Below are 20,107 nucleotides of genomic sequence, written 5' to 3'. Positions count from 1 at the left end.
AGGGTCTTTTCCAGTGAGTCAGCTCTTTGCACAGCTGGCCAAAGTACTGGAGCTTCAGCTTCAGCATCAGTCCTTTCAATGAATAGTCAGGACTGATTTCCTTTAGGATTGACTGGTTTGATCTCCTTACAGTCCAAGGGACTCTCAAGAGTCTTCTCCAACACCACAGTTCAAAAGCATCAATTCTTAGGCACTCAGTCCTCTTTATGGTCCAACTCTCACATCCATACATGACTACTGGGAAAAAACCATAGCTTTGACTATATGGACTTTTGTCGGTAAAGTAATGCCTCTGCTTTTTAATAGGCTGTCTAGGTTTAGCATAGTTTTTCTTCCAAGAAGCAAGTGTCTTTTAATATCATGGCTGCACTCACCATGTGCAGTCATTTTGGAGTCCAAGAAAATAGTCTGTCACTGTTTCCATTGTTTCCCCATCTATTTGCCATGAAGTTATGGGACTGAATGTCATGATCTTCGTTTTTTGAATGTTGAGTTTCAATCCAGCTTTTCACTCTCCTCTTTCACCCTCATCAAGAGTCTCTTTAGTTCCTCTTCACATTCTGCCATTTTGCCAGAGTGGTATCATCTGCATACCTGAGGTTGTTGATATTTCTCTTGGCAATGTAGGTAGAGGATTATCATTTTCAAATTTCAAGAGCAAACCCAAAGAGAAGATTTAAACTTGGCAAAATAATTGAAGTTACACATTATACAAATAGAAAATCAAACCTGAAATGACTGAAGAGTTTTCTAGTTCCTGTAGATTGCATCATAATGCCCAGGATGAAAATAATAGATTTTTCAGAAATCGGGTCCTCTCCAGCAACAATTCAACAAATGCATGAAAATGCACATCTGTGAAATAAATCTGCCACAGATGCTGCACCTGGAAATGAGGTCTAGAACAGGAAGCCATTTATTATCACAATAAATCATATCTATAATCTAGAGAGATCCCTACTCCATGAACAAAACAAAAAAAAAACCTAGTTTGGAAATTTTATAGACTCTAGTTCACTTAAAAAAAATAATGATGAAAGATTGATTGGAATATAACTCTTACAGAGCTGCAAGCTACAGCATGTTGTTTAAAAGGCTTTGTATACATACTTTTAGAGCTTAATTTCCTTGCATTTGTACTTAAGAATGAGACTGAATTTACCTAGTCTAAATTAATCTTTAGAAGTGACCAAACTATGTAAACCTGATATTTTTAAAGTGATTAAAATGGCCCTTGGAGACCTTAACTGCCTACCCATTCCACTATGCACCAGGAAAAAATGAAGGTAGATTTCTTTTTTTTTCTGAGAGTTTCCTACTCTTGAGTATTGTGTGATGTAAACTTTTATCTCTTACATACATCTAAGCAGTGCAGAGATTTTGGAACACAGTACTGTCTAGCTGCTCTTAGAAGCTGTTTGACAATGGGGCTGGCTGTGTTTCTAGATCTTTCTGATGGTCTCCTTTCAACCAAGTTTTTGGTCTTCTCAACATGGTTGCATTTTCTAAGCAGAAAAGAAAACTGCCAACATCCAAAGGCAAGAACATCAGGAAGCAGAAAAAATTCAAGATTCACCTTCATTTCCTCCTCTCACCTCCTTCTACTCTCCTTTTAGGCTCTGGTTATAAAGGGCTCTTAATATCCACTCCCACTGCTCACCTCCCGCCAAAAGCCTGAAGTCAGAGTCTGGGGAGGCAATCTGGGGCATAGCAGCGTCCAGGGCTGAAGAAAACCAGCCATCAAGCCACACGGCTGGCCCTTGCTCAACGTATGTCAGAGTAAGACACTCTTACAGTTCCCAACACTCAAGTTCAGTCAGATGAAATTTAAAAACAGACGTTAGAAAAAAGTTTCTTCCTTTGCTTTTCTTTCCTTACAAGTGTATCTTGTAAGGAACATAAATCTGTCACCTTTATCATTCTACCTATATGTGAAATAACCATATAAAGCACCTTAAAAAAAAAAAAAGCTCCTTCACCAAACTATTCTATATAAAATTATGTAAAATATCTCAAACTATGAAAACACAATCTTATATGAAGTGGGAAAAAAATGTTTAAATACAAAATTAAAATGACTATTCTCAAGTTAAAGGCTAATTTAGAAATGATATAATGTCTAGCTATTGCCAGAAACTTTTTTGCCTTGTATTACACACTAAAAGTTAGTCAGATTAACCAAAAGCTTTAGCCAGTCTCATTTGTTTTCATCAAGAATGTATAGTATGGAGGGCAGAACCCCCAAACACGCAGAAGACTGTTTCTAACAATGGTATGTTAAAAAAAAAATGAATTCAGTACTTCTTTATGTGTGATATTTCACTGCCTTTTGTCTAGCTATTATGAATGTGTTACCCAGTGTACTAAGTTGATAATTCCAGAATTTTTCCAAGCAAAAAGTTAGGCTGATGAGTATTTCCAGGGTCATCATCCATTTCCCTTTTTGAAAGAAGGTTCTAAATATGCCCTTTTCCAGTCTTCAGGCACCTTATCAGTCCTCCGCGAGTTTTCAAAACTGATATCTAGCGGTTCTGTGATGACTTCGGCCAATTCATTAAGAACTCTAGGATGCCAGCCATTGGGACCTGTGGATTTGAACATATCGGGGTTATTTAAGTTCTCCTTTACCCATTCTTCCCCTAGTCCATCACGGATTTCTGCTCCATTTTTTAAGTCATACTTGTCCCTTTCTGGTTACCATATGGATTTTTGAAAACTAACTTTAAGACTCTGTTGTTTATTAATTTTCTCTTTGAAGCTAATAATAAGAAAACGTATTTTATTCTTCTCAAGTCTATATTTCTTTTTTTAAAAAGGTCTACTTCTCTTTCCTTTAATGTTTCTTATGAGAACAGAAAAGTAAAAAAAATTAAATAAAAATATATCTTGTAATAAGTTTGCCTTCCTAAATCACATCACTCAATTCTACACTTTGGTAGCCTTAGTCATAGAATATCAGTGAACATACTGCAAAATACTTCAAACGCTACCTAGCTCATGCTCAGAAGGTATGTATCTATCCAGCTTGTCTGTGTAAAGGCTAATTCAAAATGCACCTTCCTAAATAAAAGATTCACAATCATCTTTAATCATAATCATTTGTGTGCACAAATAGTAACTTTTTCACACAGGCATTTAAAAGCATGTTTGTGCATAAGCTGGAAAGAGATGAATAAAGATTTCTTACAAAGCAGTAACCTAGCAGAATTCATCTGCTATTGTGTGGTCATCTGCACCAGTGTTCTGGGATTGATATTACACTAATTATCTCCAAGCTCTGATTGTTGACAGTTTTAACCCCTTCATGGTCACCATGATTCCTCCACAAATGAAAGGCAGCAACAGATTACAGTTTCCAGCCCATCTGTCACTGTTGTGCCCTGGGCCAAGAGTCCCTTGACGGTTCAGAATGGACAAAGGAGAAGGAAAAAAAAAAAAGAGTGCAAAGGAAGAATGAGGATGCCTGGGTCTCTCCCATGATTTTTGATACGACAGGCAGACGGTGCTGCTTGGATTCAACCATTTACTTGTTTTTTGGTGTGTTTGTTTTTATTGTTGTTTAACTGAACAAGCTTTTCGAAAAGGTTGAATCACTTTTGCTCTCTTTCATTTTTGTTTTTCTAGTCTACAACTCTTCAGTGTTACCCGTAGTTTTATCTCTTGCAAAAAAAAACTGTATTGCAGGCATTATTGAAAGACTTTAAAAAATGATTCTGCACATTTCTCTAGGGTACAATAATTTGTTTTAGCACATGCTATGTTCACCCCTGCTCAAACAGCCACCTACTGATAGCAATATGTTAACTAATATGTCACTATTAATTACTTTGGGTAAAATCATCCAACAATTGCATCTAAATGTATAGAAAGTATTACTAGCCATGCTCAGAAAGTTTCTTTCCCCAGAGAATCAGGCTGTTTTGAGATCTTTTTGTCCCTGTAATACCAAGTAATAATATCTTAGTACTCACTAATATATTAAATAGTCACTCAGATAAACCCATCTCCAAGCCAATCCATTCTTCTATGAAAATCAAGCTCCTATTATAAACTATGTAAAAGTAATGTTTGATCTAACTTGACAAGCTGTTTTTTGGGTTTTTTGTTTTCTTTTTTTGAGGGGAGGAGTGAGGGAAATTTAGCTTAACATGAAGGCAAAACTGTTTCATTTTTAATGCTCTAATAAATCAATAAATGAAAAAGTGCTGCAACAAAAATGTATTTGTTTTAGAGTGTGAGTTAACTTGCTATTTCTACCTGAAAAACCAGAAGGAGCCTCTAGTTACAGCACTAGGCAACTAAGAGCTGACTCATTAGAAAAGACTCTGATGCTGGGAAAGATTGAAGGCAGGAGAAGGGGATGACAGAGGCTGAGATGGTTGGATGGCAACACCAATTCAATGGACATGAGTTTGAGCAAGCTCCGACAGATAGTGAACGACAGGGAAGCCTGGAGTGCTGCGGTCCATGGGGTCACAAAGAGTCGGACACAACTGAGCAACTGAACAACTGAACAACAAAAGGCCTCAGGAAGACTACAGCTGAATTTTGACAAAGTCACCAAGGAAGGAGACACCATCCTGAGAAGACTCTTGTTAAAACAAAAGATTCTCAGATGTTGCACCATGCCTGATACAGCTCTGCCTGAAGTCGCCAACCATTAAAGGTCATTGTGTTAAAGAGCATTGTCTTCCAGAAACCTATGGAAATAAAGAAAATGCCTTGGACAGGCTATCATCTAGTAAACGCAGGTACCCTCTACATTAAACTCAGCTAAAGATGTGCACCACGAAGTCATTCACAAACATAGCATCAAGCTAACAGCCCCAACTGAAACCTCTTGCGTCTTAGGTTCAGCAAAAACAAATTGCATTGATTAAACAAGCCCAGCCTTGCCATTTGCTAGTTTTCATTCTTTGGGGGAAAGGGTGGGAGGCAGACAAACAGGATTTCCGCAGTTGGGTCATGGAGAGTTTCAAGATGTGAGAGCAGTCTCAGAGAACAGTAATTAGCAGAGCACATGTTGCTTCATGATCAGAGGAGACATTAGTAATTTCCCTGCTAGGAAGGCTCCTTGGTGCTCTGGCACCTGGCATGCACTGTGACATCCTGGATCCTGCTCCTTATAGATCCCACTCTTCAAGCAGAAGAGAAATGAACAGATGTTTACAACTCTGATCAGCGTTAAGGAGATAACTGCTAAAAAGACGTCTTATGGGCAAACAGGCAGTGTCAGTCCAGTCTCACTTCACAGAGCAGCTCACATTTTTCCATTTCATTTTCCCCCTAAATTGTCTAGCATATTCCTACAGAGAAAAAAAAAGCCCTTTCTTCATTCCTCCAAGGAAAATAAAAATCTGTTTTATAAAAGTTTGGGCTTTCCAGGTGACACTAATGGTAAAGAATCCGCCTGCCAATGCAGGAGACACAAGAGACGCGTATTCAATCCCTGGGCCAGGAAGATCCCCTGGAGAGGAAATGGCAACCCTCTCTAATATTCTTGCCTGGGAAATCCCATGGACAGAGAAGCCTGCCAGGTTATAGTCCAGGGGGTCACAAAGGGTCATACATGACTGAGAACACACACATACACACACCTTATAAGCATTTATAGCCTTCTTTGAATATAGGACTAGGTTGACTTAAAAAAAAAATCATGAAAAAAATTGCCTCAAATCTGGTCCTTTCTCAAAACTCGCAAAAATCCATCTCTGGACCAATAAATGAGTGAGTGAGTAAGTGAAAGTAGCTCAGTCGTGTCCAACTCTTTGCAACCCCATGGACTGCATAGACCATGGAATTTTCCAGGCCAGAATACTGGAGTGGGTAGCCTTTCCCTTCTCCAGGGGATCTTCCCGACCCAGGAATCGAACCTTGTCTCCTGCATTGCAGGCGGATTCTTTACTAACTGAGCTATCAGGGAGATCACAGGACCAATAAATGGTAAATTATATTTTTGGTTTTACTAATGTTCTTGAAGCTTTACTGTTTTTAAAGACAGAGTTTATAAAATTGAATGCCAGCAGTCTGGAATGTGCCAAATTATTATCTATTGCTAAGGAGATATTACTAAAACATTTATAATCCTAGCTGGCCTAATTCTTCCCTGACCTGCCTTGAGACACTCAGAGTTCTTACCTCAGGGCCATACAAACCTAATTCCTGGTCTGAACTGTGGCTTTCTCAGTCTTACTTGTTCTAGGCTATTAAGAAGGGTGAGAGAGGAAGAGAGGACGTCTATCATTTCCCACCTATCTGGCAATTCTAATCTGTTAGAGTTTCAATCAGAGAAATGAAGGGGGTGTATGGAGGCACAGAAAAAGTTATTGAAAGAATTAAAAAAACTATTATCCTGTGGCTAAATATTAAGTTTTATGAGATAATGTGCGTTTTTTCCTTAGCTGATTATTCTGATTTTTAACTGGCTTCAGGTCTGCTACTTTTTAGCCTCTAATTTCCCCTTAATTAAAAGGCAATCAGTGTCAGGTTCAGGATCAGCCATTTAGAAGTTATTTTGCTATTGCGGTGTTATTTAAAAGGATGCAGCCCCACTGCAGATGTAGAACCAATAAATTCTCCACTTATGGTAGCTGAGATTTAAAAAAAAAAAAAACAACTGGTGACTGTACAATAATATTCCATGCAATTTCCTTACAATTGGGGGTGGGTCAACTGCCTCTCGGAGAAGGGAATGGCACCCCACTCCAGTACTCTTGCCTGGAAAATCCCATGGATGGAGGAGCCTGGTGGGCTGCAGTCCATGGGGTCACTAAGAGTCAGACTGAGTGACTTCACTTTCTCTTTTCACTTTCATGCATTGGAGAAGGAAATGGCAGCCCACTCCAGTGTTCTTGCTTGGAGAATCCCAGGGACAGGGCTGCCTGGTGGGCTGCCGTCTATGGGTCGCACAGGGTCGCACACGACTGAAGCAACTTAGCAGCAGTAGCAGCAGCAACTGTCTCTTAGGAAAAAATTAATAAAAAATAATGGTACAAATTTTGCCTGGATGGCACACATGCCCTAATCTGGTGATATACAAGATTTTTTTTTACCACATGACTTTCTCAACATTTAGCCATGTCACATGACCTATCATTATGGACCTAAGGAAGATCGGTAATACTCTAACAGACTGGGGAGGTGGCAGGTGTGTATAAATACAGCCTCATTTTAGCTTCAAATTTCTCCAAAGGCATAACCACATTTTATACTTCTTTATATCCACTGAAGCCGTGAAATTAGAAGATGACTGCTTCTAGGAACGAGAGCTATAACAAACCTAGAGAGTGTATTAAAAAGCAAAGACATCACTTTGCAGAGGTCCATATAGTTAAGGCTATGGTCTTTCCAGTGGTTATGTATGGATGTGAGAGTTGGACCATAAAGAAGGCAGAGTGCCAAAACATTGATGTTTTTGAACTGTGCTGCTGGAGAAGACTCTTGAGAGTCACTTGTCCAGCAAGAGATGAAACCAGTCAATCCTAAAGGATCAACCCTGAATAGTCATTGGAAGGATTGATGTTGAAGATGAAGCTCTAGTCCTTGGCCACCTGATGCTAAGAGCCAACCCACTGGAAAAGACCCTGATGCAGGGAAAGACTGAAGGTAGACGGAAAAGAGGGCAACAGAGGATGAGATGGTTGGATGGCATCGCCGATTCAATGGACATGAACTTGGGCAAACTCTGGGAGATGGTGAGGGACAAGGAGGCCTGCCTTGCTGCAGAACACGGGGTCGCAAAGAGTCGGACAGGACTTGGCCTCCAAACAACAACAGCAATATCCACCCTGGGAATATTATACAGCATGTCACGTACTACTACTGCTGGCTGATTCAACTGTTCACAGTAAAATTTTTACATCCAATTTCTCAGTAAACTAAGCTGCTATCAAGAAATTTAAGTCTAGCAAGTCAGACAGGAGTATAGCTCCCTTTGCCTACGTGGCAGAGAAAAAAATATCAATATGTTCACTAATCCCATCGGAATCTTCATGGTCACCTTTCAGTTCCTCCAAGTGCCTCTAAGGGGCGCCTCTGAGCTGCTGGAAAGGTTGAGGCTGCCTCCCAGAATAACAATCTGGAGGACAGGATGTCATGTTACACAATGAGCTGGCATGGATGTCCTTTTTCCTGCTACAGGAGTTCCACAGGGTAGGTTTCTTAGGGATTCTATAGACCAGAAAAACGTTTGCCCGTTACAGAATGATCTGTGTATACTTTCTTTTTTTGACTGTAAACACAAATACCCAAATGCATTATAAACCGTTCTTTATAACTATCCTGTCTTCATGTATAGTGTGTCCTTGCTAAGTACTGATTTATTAGCTAGTTCCTGGACAAAACTACATAGGTTATAACAAACTGTACTGCTCCTCACCACTTTCTCTGGACTCACAAGAGTTCTAGGCTTCACTCAGGATTAAATCTGCAGATTTTCAGCAAATTGAAAGTATACTGGAGAGAATGGAAATTTTCCTACCCCTTCTTATTCAGCAAACCCTCAGGAAAAGACTCCGAGGTTAAAAGACAAAAGCGTCTTTGTTTATTCTCTCCTCCAGGCATTAACTGGCTTTATAATTTTTCCAACTGAATAGCTATGTAAATTCCTGATTTCTTAAAAGCACTTTGTTGTAGTCATCGCATATTCCAAATATGCTAAAATTCCCCCACATGGAGAGCAGCCCACAGGGCTATGGTCTGCAAGCTGCAGAAAACTCATGGAGAAAAGAGGCCTAGGACCTCCCTCACGCCCCAGAGTTGGTCCTGTCTTATCTCTACCAGGAAGAAATTATCAGGAATTGAACTGTTAGGAATTCTGAATTGTTCTTTCAGCAATTTTATAATAATTAACAGCTGGTCACAACATGAAGCTGGGGCTAGGTCACCATACTTTCAAGAAGTATAATAGCACAGTTAAGGAGGCAAAATAGTAGCTGGAGGGGACAGTGCTTTTAAGAACAAGGAAGGATCTGGGCACGTTTACAGAAGGAGTGGAAGGGTTCCAGGGAGAGAGACCAAATGCAAGAAAACAAAGGGATAATTATGGGCCATAATTATGACTAGGGCCAAGAGTAGATACCCAGAGGACGGATTAGTCTTAGAGGGGAGAGGGTAATTCTTCACTGGAAACAGAGGGAACAAAGAACAGATGGGCAAAGATGCCAACACACTTTGAGATGAAGGAGAGGCAAGGGAGGGAGCTCTTGTGCAACAGACTCGACGTTCTAGGTAACGACGTAGCCAAGGCCATCTGCAGAAGGGGAGGTGAGGGGGCAAGGGTAGTTTTAAAGCACCTGAAGGTGGCATGGGGGGTCTGAAACAGTCACCAAGAGAACTGTGACATGAAATCAGTTTGACAGTTCCAAGAGGACAGATTAGGCTGGGCTGGGCAGGACTCACAGAATGACAATGAAAGGGCTTGTAGAGGCTTTCTGTATTACGCTTCAAAGTCTCCAAATGCTACCCAAAATAGTGATCAAGACACAGGCCTAGAAACGCTCAACAGAAGTCCAGAACAGAAACAATGATAAATGCTACAGGATGCTGAATACTAGGGCTTCCCAGGCGGCTCAGTGGTAAAAATGCTCCTGCAACACAGGAGATGCAGGAGACGTGGGTTCTCACATCCACTGAGTCAGTGATGCCGTCCAACCCTCTCATCCTCTGTCGTCCCCTTCTCCTTCCTCCTTCAATCTTTCCCACCATCAGGGTCTTTTCCAATGAGTCAGTTCTACCCATCAGGTGGCCAAAGTATTGGAGTTTCAGCCTCAGCATCAGTCCTTCCAACGAACACTCAGGACTGATTTCCTTTAGGATGGACTGGTTGGATCTCCTTGCAGTCCGAGGGACTCTCAAGAGTCTTCTCCAACACCCCAGTTCAAAAGCATCAATTCTTCAGCACTCAGCTTTCTTTATAGTCCAACTCTCACATCCATACATGACTACTAGAAAAACCATAGCTTTGTTAGCAAAGAGATGTCTTTGCTTTTTAATACCCTATCTAGGTTTGTCCCTACAAGGAGCAAGTGCCTTTTAATATTGTGGCTGCAGTCTCCGTCCACAGTGATTTTGGAGCCCAAGAAAATAAAACCTGTCACTGTTTCTACTTTTTCCCCATCTAATTGCCATGAAGTGATGGGACTAGATGCCATGATCTTGGGTTTTTAAATGTTGAGTTTTAAGCCAGCTTTTTCACTCTCCTCTTTCATCCTCATCAAGAGGCTCTTTAGTTCCTTTAATTCTTTATGTTTATAGTATATACTATGATTATAACCAGTCTACCTTAGTAACAGTCAAGAGCTACTAACAGTAACTGAATAAACTTCTTCTGTGCCAGGCACTGTGCTGAGGACACAGCATACTTAAACATAATCTCCTTTACTTCTTATCATAAGCCCACATGATGGCTCTCCTGGACTCAGTTTTACAAAGAATCTGAGGCTTTTAAGTGTAGATATCCTGAGAGTGTCAAATTAGTGGCAGAGCAGTTCTATCCAACAGTGAAGCCCACCCTTGTAAAAGTATGCCTATACTCCCCATCATTTTTGTTTTATTTTACTTATTTATGTATTTACTTATTTATTTTGGTTGCATAGCATGCAGGACTCACCCAATCAGGGATTGAACCCATGCTCCCTGAAAAGGAGGTAAGGAGTCTTAACTACTGGGCCGCCAGGGAATTCCCCCCACCATTTTTGATTGGTGAATGTACAATAGTTGAATAACATCCCCCCCAAACTCACAGCCACCTGAAATTCCAGAATGTGAACTTGGAAATACAACCTTTGCAGATGATGTAAGCTCTGCAGATGCCATCACTGGTGTCCTTTCAAGAGGAGAGGAGACACACACAAAAAAGGCCATATGAAGACGGACACGCAGAATGCAGTGATGCAGCTATTCATACAATCAAGTAATGCCAGGAGCCACCTGACGCTGGGAGAGAGGCAAGGAAGAATTCTCCCTTCAAGGCTTTGGAAGGGAGCATGGCCTCACTGAAACTGTGTTTTCATATTTCTGGACTCCCAAACTGCTAGAGAGTAAATGTACATTGCTTTAAGCCACTCAGTTTGTGGTACAGCCCTCAGAAACTAATATGAAACCCTTTCATAGAAATATATAATTTCTCAAATGAGCTTAGGAGTATTTTTAATCACTTCATTTTCAGCAGTACATGCAAATGTGATTTTAAGCAAGAAGTATTTCATTTTTATTCAGGGTAAGAAATGTGCATAATACTTACTTAGATCTTATATTTAACGTCATTCATAATACATAAGAAAATTTTAACTTCATCCTATTAAATAAATGATGCCAACTATTTAATTATGTAGGAAAAATATGATTTATAAAAAATACATTAAAAACTAAATACTGTGTTTCTGCATGGCCTCCATGTATATTAAGACGCAGATGGAGATTTAACTGTTTCCTACAAGATCAAAAATATAAAATAGGCAGCAGTTGGGGTGAATGTTTTTATTTTGCTTGATGTCCACTAGTTTATGTACCTGAATATTTATGATTTGCTTTAAATTGCAAGATAAGAAAAAAGGTTTCAGTGACTACTTGTAAGTATTTCTCTACAAATCACATACTACATATGTGGACATTTTAATTTCCAATAAGTTAAAAATGAATGTAAATGCCAGTATTCTTCTATTCTGCTATCAGTTATTGAAGAATTGAAGAATGAGAGTTTAACATGCAATGTAAGCATATTTGAGCTCTAAGAGGTTTTCATTTCACAGAGGAAAATATTTAAATAATTTCCATTGTATATTTAAAGATATGTAATGAAAGAGTTACTATTCCCAACCTGGAGAACTTTTTTGACTCCTTTAACAGTTCAGAAACCTCCTGCTAGTCAACATGGCGATTTCTATATTAGCAGTTCTCAAACATCTGGTTCCAGGAACAATTTGTAGTTTTAAAAACCACTGAGGATTTCAAAGAGCTTTTGTTCATGAATTGTAACTCATATATATATATATATGCATATAAATAAAATAACTTGATATTTACCATATTTGAAACTGCAAATGAGAAATATTTTAAATATTTAATTCACTTAAAAATTAAAATAGTACATTCATCAGATTAACATAAATAACATTTTTATGAAAGATAAATATATTTACCCCCAAATTAGTAATAAACATGGCATTGTTTTCCATTTTTTGCATATCTCTTTAATGGCTAGATTAATAGGCTACCGAATACTTACATCTTCCACACTTGAACTGTGATAATATGCTGTTTTAGTTGAAATGTATGAAGAAAATCTGTCATTAGAAAGAGGAAAATATTTTAATAGCTTTTCTAGGTAGACAATTGTAGACATTCTTTTGATACCATGCCAAAATTGACAATGTATAGTTTCTTAAGTCAGTTACAATGTGAAATCTGAAACCATATCAATAAACTTTTTGTACTCCATTAACGACATGAAAATCTGTCTGTCTTCTACTATTAACAGATCCTTTCTCATATGTGACTTGGTAATATCATGCATTAATCATTTGGAAAGTACTGGGTTCCTGAGTTGTGCAAACCTTCTAAATGTTAACACTTCATCATCATTGAATGTCAAAAAAGAAACATATGCTACTATCACCACCCACCGCATCGAAAAAGGCTTCAAGTCTTGGGAAACTGTCAGTTTTACTGTGGCATACACGTTTTTAATGCAAGTTTTACTTAAATATTCAAATTTTGTCATTAACAAATATTGTCCATTGTTTTTCTTAAAATATTAATAGTCACTCAGTAGTGTATGATTCTTTGTGACCCCATGGACTGTAGTCCACCAGGCTCCCAGGATTTTCCAGGCAAGAATACTGGAGATTTCCTTCTCCAGGGGATCTTTCTAACCCAGGAATCAAACCTGAGTCTCCCACATTGCAAGTAGACTCTTTACTATCTGAGCCACCAGGGAAAGGTTTACTTTACTCACTTTCAAGAAATTTAGCTGCCAAATATCCAATAGGTAACCATAGTTTGTTCCACAGTGTTCTTCTAAGTGAAAATGATATTCCATGACTAAAGCAGAGACATTACTTTGCCGACTAAGGTCCGTCTAGTCAAGGCTATGGTTTTTCCAGTAGTCGTGTATGGATGTGAGAGTTGGACTGTGAAGAAGGCTGAGCACCAAAGAATTGATGCTTTTGAACTGTGGTGTTGGAGAAGACTCTTGAGAGTCCCTTGGACTGCAAGGAGATCCAACCAGTCCATTCTAAAGGAGATCAGCCCTGGGATTTCTTTGGAAGGAATGATGCTAAAGCTGAAGCTCCAGTACTTTGGCCACCTCATGCAAAGAGTTGACTCATTGGAAAAGACTCTGATGCTGGGAGGGATTGGGGGCAGGAGGAGAAGGGGATGACAGAGGATGAGATGACTGGATGGCATCACAGACTCGATGGACGTGAGTCTGAGTGAACTCCGGGAGTTGGTGATGGACAGGGAGGCCTGGCATGCTGCGATTCATAGGGTCGCAAAGAGTTGGACACGACTGAGCGACTAAACTGAACTGAACTGAAAGCAGCTAGTTGAGCTGGTAACTTAGACAACAATTGAAGGGGTTGGTAAGATACAAGATTCACATTCACTTCCATTTGCAACAGAAATCTTTGTGAGTGGTTATCAACAAACATGTACTCAAAAGTTGAGACTTAATAAGCTTACTAATTTCTACTGCTTCATCAAGGACATTTTAAGGAAAATGGTCATTTTTTTTGGCATGTGTACAAGAATGCCACAAGCACTAACGTAGTTTAGTGTCACTGCCTTAATTGGCACTAATGTGATAGCATTTTTACACCTAGTGGCTTCTGTGCTACTAATGCAAATGTCCACAAAGTAAAAAAAGGCAAATAATGTCAAAGAGTATTGATATGAAATAATTACCTTGCAAACTGAGTTTTGGGGACCCCCAGGGAATCTGTGGACCACACATTGAGAACCACAGTCTAAACCACCTCTAGACACCAGAGTCAAGATACAGGCCACACACACACACACACACACACACACACACACAAAAAAAAAAATCACCAGTGGATCTCAGACCAATTCATCAGTCTGAAATATAATTCTGCCCTTTGCAATAACTCCTTCCTTCCAATCACTCTGCATTTACCTTCCTGGCTCCCTACCTGCCTCAACTTCATGAAACTAGGAAGTCTGTATATAGTCTTTCTGCCTTGAAGGTGAGTTGACTTTCCTCCTCTGGGGAGAGGGTTTGCAAAGATAGCTAGGCTGGCTTGGGCGGAAGGGGTGGGCAGGGGAAACACTTCTCAAAGGGACTGTGCTTGCCAGCCTTTACAAAAGCAAGAGCTTTTGAAGTGACTTAGGCAATTCTGATCAAAAATAACCCTTTGTCTCTTGGCATCCAGTCCCAGCTCCCCGAACACTGAAGCGTGGCCTCCACTGGGCTTTAACCTCACCTGCCAAATTGGAATGGGCAGGGAAGCAAGACAACTGTCATAATCCTCTTTAGCAATTCCTTGGAAAGCACATTTGCATGTTCAGTGGCAGCCAGAGTGAAGACTACTCAGGGGATCTCTGCTATTGTCCATCACTCCACTTCTCTGATTTTTGCAGGGGAAAGAAGGACACTTTCAAATGTCTCAAGAAAGCCACAAGCTCTGATGGCCTCATTCTGGGTCTTAAGAACCATCAGCTAACTGTTTTAAAAAACAACAACAACAGTACTTATGAAGTCTTCTGAATAATCCTCAAAATGCTGGCCTTGTCCAAATGAACTCTGAGGACATGTAAATGGGTTACCTGAAGCAGCAAAACATGTAAATAGGACTGAGTTCCATCACACACTGAAGGTCTTTTGCACACATACACTTGCTGTTATGAAGTGATATGCCGAGAAGGTTTGGGTGCAAAACACAAATCAGAGGGCTTCAAACAGTTACAATTCAAGGTAGCCTAATGTCACACGTACAGAGTAAGTCCAGGGTGGCTGTGTGTGTGTGTGTGTGTGTGTGTGTGTGTGTGTGAGAGAGAGAGAGAGAGAGATGTTGAGGCGGGGAGGGTGGGGGAGAATGGAGAAAGCATGGATCTACTTCCTCAAACCAAACCAGCCTGTCCTCCAGGTTTTCCTCAGCAGTCATCACATCCCTTCCTGCCAGGACAGAAGTGAAATCCTGGGGGAAACGGTGCAGGGTTAGAGATCCGTGCTCAGACTCTGGAAGGAAACTCCAGGCTGACGACTTCCTGGATGGGTAGCCATGGACACATAGCTGCTCTGTGCTTCTTTCCCATCTGAAATGGGAACCACAGTGCTGCCTACATTTCAGAGAGTTATTATTAGAATTAAAAGAGAAAATATTTGCAAGACGGTTTAGAACAGTATCTGGCACAATGTAAGCCGATATAAGTGTCTGAATGTTTTTTCTAATACATGCCCCATAACAGGCATGGAATTCTATTTCTTCATTCAATCACAGAGTGATATAAAAACCCACCCCTAAGGAGGCATAGATACTTAGACACATCTTCAGAACAAAAACATAATGGATGTGCGGCAACATTATTAAGTTAGTCATCCACAAATGTTATTAGAATAAATCATGAATAATGTGTATGCTTTAAGCACTGTCTAGCCATTAACTTTTAAAAATTTCATTTAGCTTTGTGAAGCATGCCCTATAGAACATAACTCCCATAGCAGTTGTTCTCAGCTTATTCAAGCATAAAAACCTCTTTTTAATTGTTTTAAAACATAAGACCCCCCACTTCTGCCATAGGGCACGTGTATACACACCCCCCCACCCTCACTATACTCTCAGAAAAGAGAGTAACTTCATATTATATTCTTCTTACTTTCTTCCCACTCTTTGAGAAAAATTGTTGCTTTAAAAGTGACCAAGAGGGAATTCCCTGGTGGTCCAATGGTTAGGACTCTGAGCTTTAGCTGCTGAGGATGTGGGTCAATCCCTGATCAGGTAACTAAGATCCCACAAGCCCCATGATGCAGTCAAAACTAAAGAAAAAGAAAATAAAATGTACATTGTTGTATAAAAAAGTGACCAAGAATTCAAGAACTCCTTCAAATAAATTTATATGAAACATAGTATTTATGTACAAATCCACTGAGAATAGTTGGTACCCAAGTAGGTTCCAAAACCCTTGGATTAATTCCTCAAGAGTCTGGGTTTCTCATGTTAGAAGATGCTTTCACAGAAGAAAGGGAATCATCAGAAACTAAGATCATGTTCTTGAAGAAATTCAAACATTAAAATAAAAGATTAACCAAGCGAAAGTCAAATGCCAGAATCGCAACTTCTTTAATACTGTGGGGTCGCTCCAGTCATGCATGGGTGAGTATGCCAGTCAAGAAGTATTTCAGTACATCTGAATACAGCAGTATTTCAATAAGCTAAAGGCCAACATTTTTTATGACTTAAATCAGAATAGTTTGCTTTTATCTTCACACAATCTTCCACAGTTGAGCCTGACAATTTTTCATTGTTTACTCCTTTAGGAATCTGACCCACTGTAACAAAGATGTTAAAAAACAGAGAAACAGATAATCCCATGTAGTTTCTGCAAGAATCATGTCTGGTTCCAGAGATAATAGAAAGGACCGAAATTTCCTGGAACTAATACAGATCCATGGAAACATCCCCAAGCAAAAACAGAGAAGTTCACTGGACTGCACATCTTTCAGACAATTCAAAACTAGGATAAGAAGAGATTTCAGAAACCCCCTGTTGTTGATAGGAGTTTCCCTTGTATGACATGGAACACAATCCCAAGAGCTGACTTTTTGTCCCTCAGATAAAACTGTATTTAAAATATGTATAAACATCTGCTGAAATCACATTTAGGAACCAGTTCTTCAGCTATTTTTCTTCTGTGTTTCTCATTTCCTTTGGGACCTAATGTAAAATCACCTCTCACATAACTGCATTCTGCCATCACTTTGAAGGCAGAGTTGTTTTTATTTTAGGATATCATGTGCAAAATCATGCTATTTGACACTACATTATATTCACAGATGATGCAAGTTAAATAAAGACACCTTGCTGATTTCTTAATATAGACTCAGCTAAGATTAGTTATGCATCTGCCACCTTAACATTCAGATTGGGGGGAAAAAAAGCCTTAGTTAAAAATCACACTTGCATTGGAAGCACTTAGAATTTCATGGTTCATTTAAGAACATCACAATCAAGAATTTAATTATGTCAGATAATAATGGTAGCTTCTTAACAACCAAAATGGCACCCCCTCCATTTCTCTCGCTTCCACCGCCAAAGTGGTCATTTTCCTTAACATTTACAGGCCTGTCCTCTGATCTATGGAACATGAAGTTTGATGAGATGATTTTCAGATACCCTCTGGTCTTACCATGCTGTGATTTTAAGACTTCTGGAGAACAGACTGACAAGGAGGTGAAGGGGAAACAGAGCCAAGACACTATGGGAACTTGGCCAATTCAGTTCCTAAACAAGGCAGTGTTTCCCATGACGCAGACACACATTCCACTTGCCTCTATCAGTGGACTGGCCACTCAGAGCTCCCGAAAACAACAGTTTCACCAAAACCACAATTCTGTATTAACATTTAAACATCTGCCTACTTTATTCAATCCATCCTATTGTTCATGCAAGGAACTCAGTGACACCTGTTATAAAACAAAATTCAGCTGAGGAGAGGTGAAGATCTAATTGGCTTTTAAAATAAATAAATAAAACTTAAACAAATAAACATTCGCCTAGTAGTCGTAGTGTAGTGTTAATCACTCAGTCGTGTCTGGCTCTTTGTGACCCCATGGACCGTAGCCCGCCAGGCTTCTCTGTCCATGGGATTTTCCAGGCAAGAATACTAGAGTGGGTAGCCATGCCCTCCTCCAGGGGATCTTCCCGTTCCAGTGACAGGACTTGGGTCTCCTGCATTGCAGGCAGATTCTTTACCGTCTGAGCCACCAGGGAACCCCAACAGTATGTTAGTCAATAAATCACTGAACCTCAAAAAAATATGATGCTTCCCAAATAAAGTCTTTGTTACAGCATCAGAATGGACTGAGAACTAAGGACAGGAAATTAATATCTGTGAGGTGGAGGGGAAAGTCATATTTTGGAATCAGCAAATCTAACAGTAACTTCCAGGCTAACAAAGTGCTTATGCTTGCTTCACAAGCTTCTATAAATGTAGTAAAATCCTTTACAGTGTCAAGTTAAAGTTTACACCACTGAATTACTTAAAGAATTCACTCTGGTGGTGGATAATGTTCTAACTGGAAGAATTGATGCTTTCGAACTGTGGTGTTGGAGAAGACGCTTGAGAGTCCCTTGGACTGCAAGGAGACCCAACCAGTCCATTCTGAAAGAGATCAACCCTGGGATTTCTTTGGAAGGAATGATGCTAAAGCTGAAGCTCCAGTACTTTGGCCACCTCATGCGAAGAGTTGACTCATTGGGAAAGACTCTGATGCTGGGAGGGATTGGGGGCAGGAGGAGAAGGGGACGACCGAGGGTGAGATGGCTGGATGGCATCACGGACTCGATGGAAGTGAGTCTGAGTGAACTCCGGGAGGTGATGGACAGGGAGGCCTGGCGTGCTGCGATTCATGAGGTCGCAAAGAGTCGGACACGACTGAGCGACTGAACTGAACTGAACTGAACTGAACTGAAGAAAATGTCTGACTGGTTCCTCCACCAAACAGAAACTGAGACAAAAGCTTTAGGTACAGGTCATTTATTTGAGAATGTGATCCCAGAGAGCAGAAACAGTGGCCAGGGAGAGTGAAATAAACACAAGGATGCAACTGGCCACTCTGTGATGTGCTGTTCGATTCTCTAAAATGGTCAGAGGAACCTCAGGAAATGCATTTCAAACCATGCATGCGAGAGAAGAAAGAAACATTTAGCCCTCATCTTTTATTACCCACTTGTCAAGGTTTGCTTTGTGGGTGGTCATTTTTCTGCACTTCGTGCTTACACACGTTGAATGCCCAATCAGCTCTCACAGGAGCTAGCGACAAAGTCAAAGGAGCTCCTGGCTATAAAACAAGAAGCACAGGCTTGAGCCAATGAGATGTCAGGCTACATCTCAGAGCTACCTGTTGAAGCTTGTGCAGAACTGTTCACTCAGCAGTGGATGGAATAAGAAGTAAGGCCAAGATGACCTGAACTGATGCACACAAGCATCAGGCATGTATGAGTGAGGATGGGCCACCTTATGCTGCAGTAACAAATGACCCCATGATTTCAATGAATTACAACTACAAAGGTTTCTTTTTACTCATGATGCAATTCCAAGGTGGGTATGCTATGATTCTGGGACATTTTCTTCACTCTAGGACCAAAGCTGACAAATCAGTCTCCATCAAAAACATAGCCAATCATTGCTGCTTGAGGGAAAATATTAAATTTGTGAACTCTGCACAGTTTTATAAAGCTTCTGCCTGGAAGAGGTCCATATCACTTCTACTCACCTTTCATTGACTAAAACATGCCATCTGCCTAAATTTAATTCAAGGGCTAGAATATATAATCCTTCGGCAGAAAGGGGTATAATGTAGCAAGGTGACTGAGAGTACAGTAACACAGTCTATTACTCTGTACTTTCATTTTCACAGGAGAAAAGCCGAGGGTAAGAGGAGCAATTCACTTTAAGGAACCCTGTGAAAATTCTTTCATGGTACCATCTTTTCTTTGAGCACATGGCAATCAATATTTAAGAATATTAAGTCTCAATCAAAGAAACTAAATCTTTTTCCAATGAGGAAGAAAAAGACATGAGGGATACCTCATGGGGAAGGATAAAAAAACCATCACACGTCCTATGTTGTGAACTTCTTCATCTTATGGATGTTGAAATGATTCTCAGAAATCACAAATAAGGTTGACTTCTAAGGACGTTAATGACAGACCTGGGCCGAGGCTTCAATTATCTGTATTCCCATTCCAGGACAAAGTTAGGGAACATTCATCAACATTTTATATTCAAGTTACCTGAAAAGTATAAACACTTTACAGAAAATCTCTTTTTTTCTAATTTAACAACTTAATGTAACAATGAAACAATTTAAATAGCAAGGCAAGCATTCCCTGACAAGACAAAATTCAATTTAATAATAAATACC

At 39.9% G+C, this 20,107-nt stretch overlaps 1 protein-coding gene across 1 annotated transcript in view; it reads right to left on the bottom strand.

Annotated features, from left to right (window-relative positions):
* Nucleotides 1-2,283: 2,283 nt before the first annotated feature.
* Nucleotides 2,284-20,107, bottom strand: part of SAMD5 (sterile alpha motif domain containing 5) — a 59,990-nt gene continuing 42,166 nt past the window's right edge. Inside the window, exon 2 of the mRNA XM_040238647.1 lies at nucleotides 2,284-2,585. Within this exon, the coding sequence (XP_040094581.1) occupies nucleotides 2,523-2,585 (63 nt within the window). The 3' untranslated portion in view covers nucleotides 2,284-2,522. The remainder of the gene's footprint in view (nucleotides 2,586-20,107) is intronic.

This window comes from Oryx dammah, unplaced genomic scaffold (genome assembly GCF_014754425.2).
Source record: "Oryx dammah isolate SB20612 unplaced genomic scaffold, SCBI_Odam_1.1 HiC_scaffold_4, whole genome shotgun sequence".
Lineage (NCBI taxonomy): Eukaryota > Metazoa > Chordata > Mammalia > Artiodactyla > Bovidae > Oryx > Oryx dammah.
The sequence above is the reverse complement of the archived record's forward strand: the minus strand, read 5'-3'. Positions and strand labels throughout refer to the sequence as shown.